At 42.4% G+C, this 12,628-nt stretch overlaps 1 protein-coding gene across 1 annotated transcript; it reads right to left on the bottom strand.

Moving 5' to 3' along the window:
• Positions 1-2,331: 2,331 nt before the first annotated feature.
• On the bottom strand, positions 2,332-12,112 carry si:ch211-14k19.8 (flocculation protein FLO11). Its single transcript, XM_046047301.1, has 11 exons — positions 11,847-12,112; positions 11,202-11,585; positions 8,916-10,871; positions 8,740-8,828; positions 8,549-8,607; positions 7,704-7,867; positions 6,644-6,809; positions 6,350-6,541; positions 4,454-4,675; positions 3,099-3,258; positions 2,332-2,987 (listed from the first exon to the last, which is right to left on the bottom strand). The coding sequence occupies exons 1-11, from the start codon at positions 11,887-11,889 to the stop codon at positions 2,913-2,915; spliced, it is 3,510 nt and encodes a 1,169-aa protein (XP_045903257.1). The 5' UTR covers positions 11,890-12,112; the 3' UTR covers positions 2,332-2,912.
• Between the last annotated feature and the right edge of the window lie 516 nt (positions 12,113-12,628).

Below are 12,628 nucleotides of genomic sequence, written 5' to 3'. Positions count from 1 at the left end.
CCAAGCATACCAGTGTCTCTCACACGCAGAGCAGAGTGACAGTGATACATGTGGTTAAGCTGAGATATGTTTACAGCAAACACTCAGGAGACTGTAAATCTTATCTCTCATCACTTGACTGATGATGTTTAAATGAGTGAAGGGAGGGGGGAGCAGATTACTTGCCTCAATGAGGTAATAGACAGGTGTGTAATTTCAGGAACATACCTATATTTGGTGTCAAAATGAAACTGCAAGGCCTATTATGATATTACTACTCAGGAATGTGACTCACTTTGATATGCATTTACACACCTGCTCTTGCACAAACCCGAAAATGTCACACAAGGCAAATCCTTGTGCATCTCTGAATGGAAATACTTTAGATGTCATATTTAATATTATGATAACACACTAGGAAATATTCATGCAAAGCTCATCTTGTAAGTTGACCAGAGACTAAGTGGATGGGTTGGGGTGCTGTTTTAACTCAACACGGGCACAGGACAAGGACTCATAAACTTATTCTAGGGATTCTTGCTGGCTCTATGTGTTCCTAATAAGGATATATGGGAGCTGGCTCACCAAAAAAGACAGGAAGTAGGTTTCACAGTGCTTCACTTCTGCAGATGCACGCAGGAAGTGACCACACAAACCTACAAACACACACAAACGGCCATATGTCATCAGGTATGGAGCAGCTAAGGACAACATAGAGGGGGGTGAGTGAGCTGATCAGGGAGTTGGCTTTCGGACTGGCATTATCCTGCTCTAGATAGACACTAAACACACACACACACACACACACACACACACACACACACACCAAGTATAGACCCAGGGACAGGACAACCATCCCTTTAAGAGTTCCTTTGGATGACGTCCATATAAGGAGATATTGGAGCAAGTCACATGGGTGGAAGAATGCACTAGTCAGATCATGTGACCAGTCTGAGGAAATGAATGAATCTCCCTTTTTAAGGCTGTATGCCTGTGTGTGTGTGTGTGTGTGTGTTTTAGAGTGAATTTGCATGCTGCTTTAGGTTTGCCACTTTTCACCTTGATTTCTGTATAATTCATCCAGAGATCTACATTTAGAAAGGAGATACCAACATTTTTGTCTTTTTTAAACTTTGTACTCACTTACTCCTCCTTGACAGAAATTTCTCAGTATTTCCTCTGGACACTCATCATGTAATTCCTTGAACCATTTCAAAAGTTGCTGGTGTGCATGACTCACGCATGCATTACAACACCCACTCGCACGCACACATACACACACTCCCTGTATTGCTCACTCACACAGTCAGAGAAATTCACAGGCTTGGCTCTCGGCTCAGACTAAGACCGTATATGGAAGAAGCTAGCAGGTAGCTTCTGTCCACTTTCACTCATCCCTCTCCCCATCTCTCCCGCTCTCTCTCCCTTAAACACACATCAACTCTGCCTTTATTTGCCACATTTCCGCCCTCCCCCAATCAATCAATCCCTTATTACTTTTCCCCGGACAATTATAGGAATGCAAGGTTGGTGTACATATTTGCCTGTTTCGCTCTCTACCAGTCTTTCCCAGTCATGTAAGGCATCACATTCCACATAGGTTTCACACTAAGCATTCAGAGGAGGTGTGGTTTGTGTGTGTGTGCTCAAATGAGAAAGAGAGGGAGGTGTGTGAAATACTCTTAAATTTAATTTTAGAAGATACTAATTTCTAGACAGAATCCTCACCCCAAAAAAACAGTCAGCTTCAACCAGACAAAGGCAAAGAAAAGTGAACACATTACTCAAATGATCAGGTCTGTGCACTGGCCTCCCATGTGTCATAGAAAAGAGTTAAAATGATTACTGATTGTTTAGGGTCAAATACACTTCTCACTGTGTTTCTTTAATCATATGAGCCCTTGTAGCTTCTTATCTGTTGTCTGTTAACCATTCCCATAGTCAAACTAAACATGCAGATAACAATTAGCTACCCTGCAGCACAGATCCTGAACCATGTCCAGGTTAGTGGAGCCCAGGGGCAGAGAACTTGCTTTTGGGTCCCCAATAAAGTCTTCAAAATTATGACACAGGGTCACTATCAGACAGGACCACAAGAGTGTACTTGTACGGTGCAAATTCTTAAACATATTTTTGATCTAGCACAGGTCCCAGGGGGTCTGAGCAAACGTCATCTGGACGTTTGCCTTGAACAAACGTCCAGATGACGTTTGCCTTGAAGAAGTAATTACTCCCACAGGCAATTAGATTGCTCCCTTCTTATAGTTTCTTTCAAACTTGTATTTTATTACCATTACAGTACACCTTTGTCATGTGCTGTCATGTGTGAGTTTTGTAATGAACAGGCAGTTGGATGAAAGAACATTTAATAAATAGATGGGAAGATCGATCATTTAACTCTGCAAGAAGGTGAATATGCATATTTCCCAAAATGTCAAATTTATTAAAGCACTTTTCACTTACATCTTGATTTATCTTTATATCATATTTATGTTTTATATATGTAATTCACCCTGTAAAATGATTTAATGCCTTATGTTGAGCACTTTAACTACCTTTGCATATGTAATGTGACAAACAATTGAACTTTCCTTGCTAAGCGATGACTTGTTTGAATTGCCCTGAGTACGATTAATGTTTATTAAAGCATTATCTACAAATCTGTGCCATAGACATTCAGACTGCCTCTTTCTTTTTCTATTTTTACAGTACACCCTACATCAGAAGGTTAGAGGGAAAATATAAGAAACACATTGTAGGTTCAAACTTGAAAATGTAGCAACAATTTACCAAAAATATACACTTAATATACACACACATTTACATATTGTTTTACAATTGTTATCAACAAAACAAGAACATTTGAGGCCTAGAATACAACAATAAGCTGCAAATACCAGTGTCAGAACAGATATGATTCTTCTTTGTGTATGTCAAGCAGTCCAGCTCTTCCCCAGGTCTACCAGCTCCATGCCTTCACAGTAGGACCGTGGCCTTGACACCCTCACCTGGTTTCACAGGGGAACAACACATAATGAAACCAGAGATAGATAGATTATATATATCTCTCTCTCTCTCTCTCTCTCTCTCTCACACTACTAAAACAGTCAAAAACTCACTGTGGGTGTCCTGTGGGAAGCCAGTTGCTGCAGAAGTGGGAAGGGAGTCCACTGAATGGGTTCCACAGGCCAGCTACAGACAGAAAGGTCACTGGCCTTACCTGAGTCCAACACACCATCCCCCATGCTCATCTCACTTCCCCTCCAACCATACTGAGAGCTACAGGGAGTACAGAGAGCAAAAGGATTATTTACACAGACATTGTCAATTGACTGTAGCCTATGTGTGAATGAGTGTGAATACTTACAGACATGCGTTTACATTTTTCTCAAGAAAAACTAACTTAAGCATAAGATAAAGATTAGGAAATTAGGCCAGACATATAGTTTTATTCAATGATAATGGATTTCAATGATTCATTCACGTAATTTCTAACTTTTATGGTGTATTACACATTTATTCAGCTGTAGTTTGAGAGCATGATTAATAGTCAATCAAATCAGTGATACACCCAGTTTAATTTCACTAAAAATTGTTTTCATTCAGCTAATTCCATTTGACTCACATTTGTCACTTGGCCAAAAACATGACTTCTACAGTTGCTTCATGTCTTCTGGATGTGTAAACAAGTAACTTGTTTGCCATCACATTTGTCAATGACAACTTTATAGTGTGGTAAAATGTCTACGTTGTGTTTGTAACTTGTTCTGCTGTCCCCAATTGGCAGGTTTAAAGTAAGATGTATAGACATTTCTCTATTAGTTCACATTAAGTATAAGGTTTTTGTGTTCGAGTGATGTAAAATTGCAGATTGTGTGTCGAAGTTGGGTCGGAAAAACTGCTTTGTAGCTCAACAGACCGTAACTTAAGATTTCAGTGGAAGCAAAAGTTTATTTGCATTATAAATAATTTTTATAAACCAAAGAAAAGTTGTATTAGAATAGAACTGCTGTGAACTGTAGTCATTATACTGTGTCTTAATCAGGCCAGCAGGGTGCTGGATAGGTGTGCATCAGGAAAGGCTCAGAAAGGTATACAGTTCTTCAGATCCAGCTTGTTTAGAAAGAAGTCTTGTTCCGTTTTCCATGGGCAGGCACATCTTTATCCATCTTAGAGTGATGGCTGGACTGGGCTCCAGGCAACAGGTTGTATATATTTAGCTTGCATTTTTCTCGATCATTATTTTCATAGTTAATTATGACTTGAATCTGATGTTGCTTTATATGGGGTACGCTTGACAGCAGAGGCTGTTTGCATATTGTAGTACATTTTTTCCTGTTGATATGTGAATCCACCTGATGGCTGATGACAGTTTTTGTTTTAGACAGACAGATGGAGGAGGACAGTCATGTGTTTGCCCCCTGCATGATCAATAACTTACTCTAAAGCAAATTAAATATTCATATTACCATACCTGTGGGGATAGATTGTATTGATACGTGCTCCGTGGCTGGGGCAGGTGGAAGCCAGTGACAGCGTGTCGTCGTGGTAACAGCATGGGCGGTCGAGGGCCCGCAGGTGTAGTAACTCATCAGAGCGTGTAAAGGCAGGATTATCTAGAGAGTCTGCTGATCCTGCCCATGAACGCAACCAGAACCGTCCTGACAGCTCATCAAAATGGTTGAACCTGCGATAGCTGCACACAGAACAAATCATAAGCTGAGGTAAAAAAATTTCATATATATATATATATATGGAGAGGTAACCCTTTACAGTGTTTTGTGATTTCCTGATGACATGTCATGTAAAATGACTAAACTATGCTCTCCTGTCAACTGAGCCTGTTGGAGAAAGTAAAATTCTGATCTAATAGTCCAACTTCCTCTAGACAGAATGCTCACTCCCCACTGTGAAAGAGACACTCTGGATTTAAGGCTTAACTTCAGACTTATTACTTCCTGTCTGAACTTTCTCTGAACTTCCTTCGTCTGTTAATCTCAGCAATAGGATGAAACTACAGAGTCTCAGTTAAGGTGAACAAACTCCTCCCATTTGCAGTCCCACTCATTTCAACACGTGTTAATGTGTTCTTGTTTAAGCTCATAACCTAGCAAACAGTTCAGAAAAATACTTTAAAGTGGGACAACATGGAAGTGTGTGAGTCCTGTCTAAAAACACATTTGATCCCCCTATGGCTCAGCACCCAAATAGACTTGACAATGTGGTGACAAGTCTGTTTGCAAGTCAGAAGGGTGGACACAGTCTTCAGCTTCAGTATGTGGTTCTGTAGCCAGACCATGACACCTAGTGGACTTCACTGTAATTACAATTACTGCATGTGCCGTTGTTCCCCTCTCAGTGTCTGGTTTTCCCTTCCTGGATGTCAACACATGATCTCCCCCCAAGGTGTCTATTGTGTTATTGTCATGTATGTCACATTTATCAAAGTCATTTGGGGTCGTGTTGAGTCAAATGCCTTTTGTATGTTTACTGTGTGTGTGTGTGTCTCAACATGTGTTTCCTGTGTTATTTTATGGTCCACCCAGAAGCCCATGGGGCTGTTCACCACACACTGTTACACAAACACAGTTTATCATTTGAATCATTTTCACCATATTTATTTTTAATAGATCATCTTCTAAACATTTCATGTTTCATGTGCAGGGGATCTGAAGGTCTTGGAAAGTTTTTTCATCAAAAAAGAAGGTATTTAAATACTTTTGTAAATTAAATTTAAAGTGTTTATTTATAATATTATAAATGAATATTTTCCCTTGCCTGCCATAGACAATAATGTTAGTTGTGAAATGTTTTGTATCAGATTGTGGGCTGTTGTGAGATGTTACGTTATACACTTATTAACTTAAAGGAGAATTGTTGCAACAGTAGACTGTGTGCACAGAAGGCTGTTCAATCCTTGTTTGTGGCATTTCAGTCAGCTCCATCAGACCTGTAGAAAACTAGAATGTACTGCTCACTACATTAGCTAGGCTGCTAATTTCTAATTGGTTAATCCATCTATCCATTTTATGCTCCTTATCTTGGTCCAGGTCAGATAAATTTTATCATATAGAAATGATTCTTATATACACTGCTGGGAAGTACTGAAAAAATGTCATATAATAATAAATAATTATGGGACATATGATCCTTAACGGTTTTCAATCCTACTTTCATCCTTTGGCCATTATGACCATGAAACATGTATTAAACAGCATTCTCTGTGGAATAAAAAAGTTTTTAAAATTCTTAGATTTTTGCAGAAACACTGCTTGAAATATTAGTGTGCATTTTGTTTATTAATCTTTGTATTGTAGGTTGTATGCTGTGAGCTGAAATTTCATGCGTGTATATCAGGGTTGGTGTGTACCTGCTCCGAGTCTGATCTACTTTGGCCTGGATCAGAATGGCACGGTAGCGTCGCACTGCTACAAAGGCCAAAACGCCAATCACTGTCACCATGATGAGTAAGATGGCAAGACATGCGCCCACGAGCCGCGCTCGAGTCATCCTCACATCACACCTCTGACCCATGTACCAGAATTCCTCTCCTACAAGGCAGCTAATACACAAACAAAAAGACGCTTAGATGCACAAACCTTTCTTGGATAGATGGAGAGAGAAAATTAAGTGTGCAAGCATGCGAGCCTATGCGTGTTCTTACCGGCAAACTGGAAGTTGGCCTGGGTGGTGGGTACAGATGCCATGGTGGTGGCAGTAGTCAAAGTGACAGACAGAAGAACAGCTGTAGTTTGAAGTGCCAGGCTGGGACACACACATATAGCCTGCTTGGCACTGTAGTAACCAGCCACACACGTCACCCTGCAGACCTGGAGGAGGAAGATGTGTTAAAAGATAAGGCTGGTGTGATTCTACATTTTTATTATTGTCAAAAAAAAAAAACATAAAGACCAAAAACCAACACTGTGTCAGTATCAGCACTTTCTGACTTCCTTACTCTGTCTATGGTACTCAATCACAAGTCCACACTGTGCTATAAAAAAAAAATTGCTGAAATACTTTGCAGATCATGGTGCATGTGTGGCAGAGCATTTGCAAATAAAATAATAAATATATAGGTTCTGGAATATTTAGGTCTATTTAGTGACTATGTTTACATGCAGAGTTGGCAGATGTTTGTATAGTAGCATTTGATATTCTGCAAACAAACATCCCTACTGCGTCAAAGAGTCTGCCAACAGAATACTTTGTTTTTCCCCTCCTTGTATTTTGACAACTTTAAAATGCAGCCACAGCACGTGTGCCAGTATGTATGTGTGTAGATGGCAAACACCAAAGTGAAAGATGCCACTACCAGATGCCATAGAAACACGTTTAATATCAGAGTAAGCCAGGCCCTTTAATCAGATTTCTAACTTGATTGTAACTTGATTGTGAGTATAACTGAGTCAATCTAACAGAGTTATAATGTTTACATGATTCTGCCTGTAACTGGGTTAATAAAGTAAGCAGGTTAAGAATGGAATTCCCGCTCAGATAAATATAGCCACTGTAGCTGACCTCTAACCTTTAAGTAAAAGTATTTTGTGTGTCTTTATTTCAGAGTCAACAGTAAGGAGATGACAGGAAATGAGGTGAGAGGTGGAGAACAATGTGCAATGGTGCTCGGACAGACTTGCTTTAAACCCCTAGGTCACCAGGGCACCCAAAGCTAGGAATCTTTAGTCAGCTGTCTAAAGGTGGGCATCCCAACCCAGGCTTACCTCCCAGTGTGATGTTGGTGATCTTGGACAATCTGAAGCTCCTTCCCTCGCGAACAGCCTGAGCCAGTCCTGTTCGTTCCAACAGTGATGTTGGTCCTGTCATGCTGAGCCACTGCAGAGCCCCGCTGGTTTTAAACTCCACCAGACTCTGCACTGCATGGCCACTGGAACAACAGAACGGTGTCATAATATTATGATGCTAGTGATATTTCTTCCAGTATTACATGTTTTCCCCATCAATAACACATTAATATTTAGCTTGTATTTTACAACAAGATTAAGAGTCTACAGCCATGCTAGCAGTTCTATGAGACTATAAATAGGCACATCTGGGCTTTGAGATAAATGCTAACAGCAGCATGCTAATACGCTCACAATGTTTAGCAGGTATAATGTTGCTGTTATAATATGCTAAATAAAAGTTAAGGAAGGGGTAATTTATTTTTCAGAATATTTCACGTTAACATCTGTAACGGCAATATATGTAAGAAGAAGAAGAATTACTTCATCAATTACATTTTCCCTTGGGGGAAGTTACATTTTTTCACTCCACTGTTACTATCTCTCTCACACACACACACACGTAGTTATTGGGAGAGATGTTAGAGTGATGGGGCTGTTGCTCAAGGAGTGAAGGTGAGCTGGCACCTCTTCAGCTGCCAGTCCACATTCCATTACTGTGGTCTGTGTTGGATTTCTGGTCTGGACTACATCCGCCCCTGAACCACTGCCCCGTGTGAGGCTTGAACTCACAACCTTCAGGTTAAGACTGACACGCTGCCTACTGCACCGACAAGGCCTAAATAGGGCACTGCAGCTTAGCTACAGCGCATATAAAATCTCACCTGCTCCAGACTCCCAGCAGCTTGCTGAACCCTGGGGCTCTCTGTAGGTATGGTTCCACCTGAATGAAACATGGAGGGAGAACTTTGTAGCAGCTACTAAATAATATACTAAGGATATTGTATATGAACATGTTTATTCATGCCTTTCTGTATCCCTGTGTGTGCGCGTATGTGTACACATTATTTCTCACCCAGGCAGCAGTTTCTTCCTCTAAGCCAGAAGTTAAAGCTGATCGGGACTCCTTCACAATGATCTGAAGCAGCAGCTCAATTGACTTCACTGGACAGAACAAGCCAATAACTTCATACATTACAACAGCCCTGGACTCCCCAACCTTCTATTTCATGACACAAAAAAGTACAATACCTCTGATGGCCGCAGGCTGGTCTGGCTCAATGTAGAACTTGGGTGTCTGACTAGTTGTGGAGCGCCAAGTGGGCACGGATGTTAAAACAGAAGGTGTCAGCGTCGTATGGTTCTTCTGGCTGGGATGTGGGGTTTCCCGGGTTGGGGATTGCTGTGGAAGCCCAGCTGTGGGAGTTTGTGTGGTTGTGCTGCTGGGAAACAACATCTGAGACTCATCCTCTCTCTCAGCTTCTCCCTCTTTATCTCCATGTCCGTAATCTGATTTTGTAGTTGTGATTAAGAGCTGAGAAGTAAGTGTAGTATGTATATAGTCATGGGACTGTTTTTGCGTGGCTGGGACAGTAGAAGATTGCAAAGACATGTGGTTATGTGAATGAGGCATCTGTGAAGATATAGATTTTATTGTTGACGTTTGTGAGGGTATAGGCACGGTTTCGCGGTTGATATAGGGTGGGTGTGCAGCGGATTCAGTGGTAGTGGAGGGCAAAGGCAGGGGTGTGTGAGTGAAATGTGAACTATCAGGAAATGCAGTGTGTGTTTGGATGTATGAAGGTGTAGATGACTGTATGGATGTACTGGATGACAAAACGGGACCAGGAGTCGATGAATTTGTAGGCAAATTGTCATGCAAGAGCGTAGAAGTGGGACGCAGTGTAAACGTTTCAGTGTCAGCAGTCGTTCCTGTGGCAGCTGAGTTCTGGACTACATCTCCCAACGTCAGTGCTGTTCTGGGTGTAGAAGAAGAAGCTGTGAAAGTCCAGTCATCCCTTTTTGTAATGTCAGGCGAGGAGGAGATTCTTTGTGTTGCTGTTCGTGTCCCCTCTTTGCTCGTCTGTGTGAACTGGGAGGATGTGTAGGGAGGCGGTGAGTGCGTGATGCTCTCTGTGCTTTGCGGAGAGTTTGTTTGACTCTGTGTGGAAGAAGTGAAAGTGTGAAGCATCTCTGAGGACTCAAACATAGCAGTCTGTCTGGTAAGATCGGATGAAGTAGATACAAATGAGTCAGTTCGACTAATGTTTGGATGAAATGAAGCCGCCTCCACAGTACCAACAGCAGTGTCGAGCCCTGTGATGTGGGTGGTGGATGACTGAGTACTGCTGGGGCCCTGTGAATATGATGACGACGCAGTGGGTTCAGTATCAGTGTGTGCACAGCTTGAGTTGTCCTGGTGAGGTTCGGTGGGAGATTTTAAAGGGTCAGAGGTGACGGTGGAAGTCAAATCAGAGTCAAGTCTGTCTGTGCTTCGCTGGCTCCTCCAGGAATGTGGTAGTTTCTCTCCAGGTGCCCCACTAACAGCTCTCCTCACCCAGGGTGTCCAGGAATGTGGCTCAGGGGGAGAAGAGGCGAGAGGTGGGATGCTTGAGCTGGACACAGTAAGGGGAGCTTGTGTGGTTGCAGTGTTTGTTTGTTTGTGTATTTCTGTGCCATGCAAAGTGTTGGAAGTACTGGCTGATGCATGTATCACTGCCATTTGGGTTTGGGGGAGAGTTTGAGTTTTGTAAGAGTTTGTTTCTGTGTTTGTTGTGTGTGATGTGTGAAACAGTGTGTCTATACTGCGTGTAGGCTGAAAATAGGGGTGTGTTCGCTCTCTGGCAGACATGGGGCCATCAGTGAGGTGAGCAGCTACAGATGTATCCGCTCTATTGTTTGGTTCTTCCTCAGGAAGAGGGTGAGTTTCCCTATCGGCTCTACCAGCCACAGTGAGTCCCTGCAGGGGTGAGGTGCGGTGCAGCAGCCCTTGGTCCTGAGAGGAGGTACTAGACGCAGACGGAGGCGCAGAATTCCACTCCCGACCTTCATAGAGGCGACCTCTGCCCCCTTCTGTCCCCCTCACCACCTCTTGACCGACAGGAGCTGGGCTCATAAAGCTGCTTCCTGTCTGAGACCATCGTAAGAGGTTTTGGTCTGAATGTGGGCTGGTGTGGTCCTCCGAGGAATTCTTCTTATCTTCCTGGACTGGATGACCAGGAACATACACACAAGGAGGAGGAACAGAGTGGAAATCACAACAACATAACATCTCTCTGACTCTCGCACCACAGCAAGTCTGACAAGAACTTTCCGACAGACACATTTTACACAATACATTTCCACAATATTCTTCTACAGTAAACAAAAACTATTTTCATGTATTCATTGAGACATGACTCAGACACAGCTCTAAAACAAGTTTGATCCAAATGTTATTACGACAATTAGATCAAACTCTCGTGGTATGGATGCACATGCAACCAAGTGTGCCTGACTCAATAAACTAAACTGGATAACTGGATAACAGTTTCTCACCATAATAGGACACTTGAATTACATTTGAGGAGTATCCTGCTCCTGTCCAAGAGATGGTGGCTTTGTTTGTATCACAGTCGGAGAGCAGAGCCGTACCCCCGCTCGCCAGGAGCTGCTTTTCCTCGTTCCAAACACAGCGCACTGATATGTTTGAACCACTTTCCAACCATATTAACTTTAAAAGTACCGTCCGACCCAGAGGAATATCTAACATCCAAGTGCAAACAGAAGCTGGCAGGGTTTTGTCAGATGGGTGGTTTGTGGGGTTGAGTCTGTTGGGATCAGTAAAAAGTCCAGGTAAGGTGAGATTAATGTGACCAGCAGGCTCTTGGTCAAAGCTGATTTTTCCACCACAGTGGTGGTGCGACAAGGCCAATGTTTTATCTGAGGAAAGAAAAAAAAGATGCTGGTAAAAGAGGGAATCTCCCTGGCACAGATCCCCTGACCTCTGCATGATGTTGTTTATGGATATAAGTTGTGGGTAGTTCAAAATATGTGGTATTTTTCATTCTTAGACAGGCTAATGTAATTTAAAGATTTTTTTGAAGACATGAAGAGGTAAAAAAAAAAAAATTAGTTCGAGTTAAATAATAGGAGTAGGCTACATAATGAGATTCATAGTAGGAATGTGGCCGATTTCCTTACCTGTTGTGATAATAAAAAGCAACAGACAGGCGTGGAGCTGCATTTCCAATCCTGAGACATTTCAGAGTTGAAGACCCTATTAATCCCAAATCCATACAGATTGTTCAGACTTACTGTCGTTACGATGAGGACAAGCGAACCGAGCAAAACGATCGCCTACATGATCTCCAGTTTTCCTGCGGACAGTCCCGAAAATACGGAGAGGCGTCAGAAACTTTCCTTCTCCATCATTTCCTCCTAACGGAAACCGCTGTTCTGTCAGGGACACAGCTCTGCACAGTCACCTAAATTAAATACACGTGTGTCGGTCAGTGCGTCCTGTAATAGGCTACTGTGGGATGGACAGAGAGACGGCGGGGGAGAGGGGTTTACACCGCCTCCAGGCTCTTCCGTGCGGTCTTTTTGGCATTTCCCAAGATCAGAGGAAAAAATCCAGTGGTCGCGGCAGGAGCTGTTTTTTTACACAGCGAATAAACGCAACACAGGAAACCTTCAACCATAGGAGGCATGAAGACATGAGAGGGCGGCAGCAGATCATTAGCGCGTTTATATTTATACCACACTGTGTATCCAGACAGGGAGCCTTGGAAACCATATCTGGTACCCAGAACAGGATGGAGACGTTTGTTTTGCTTCAGTATCATTCAGTTTTTGTCGTTTGCCAGTAGCCTATAAGGTCATTTATAGAGCTACATCAATCGTTTTCTACCCGCACATCAAGGCAGAATTAGTTAGGCCTATCCTACCACAAAACAAGCTGATAAACAGAGGCCTGGTTCAGG

This window comes from Micropterus dolomieu, linkage group LG04 (genome assembly GCF_021292245.1).
Source record: "Micropterus dolomieu isolate WLL.071019.BEF.003 ecotype Adirondacks linkage group LG04, ASM2129224v1, whole genome shotgun sequence".
In the NCBI taxonomy this organism is placed as follows: domain Eukaryota; kingdom Metazoa; phylum Chordata; class Actinopteri; order Centrarchiformes; family Centrarchidae; genus Micropterus; species Micropterus dolomieu.
Note: the sequence above shows the minus strand (reverse complement) of the source record. Positions and strands in the feature narration are given on the sequence as shown.

Bases quoted from the DNA above. Each gene is read 5' to 3' on its own strand.
- si:ch211-14k19.8 (XM_046047301.1), bottom strand. From the start codon at position 11,889: ATGCAGCTCCACGCCTGTCTGTTGCTTTTTATTATCACAACAG. The intron at 11,586-11,846 runs GTAAGGAAATCG...TTCTTTCCTCAG, and splicing joins GCTTTTTATTATCACAACAG to ATAAAACATTGGCCTTGTCG. The intron at 6,542-6,643 runs GTAAGAACACGC...TTTGTGTATTAG, and splicing joins GGCCAACTTCCAGTTTGCCG to CTGCCTTGTAGGAGAGGAAT.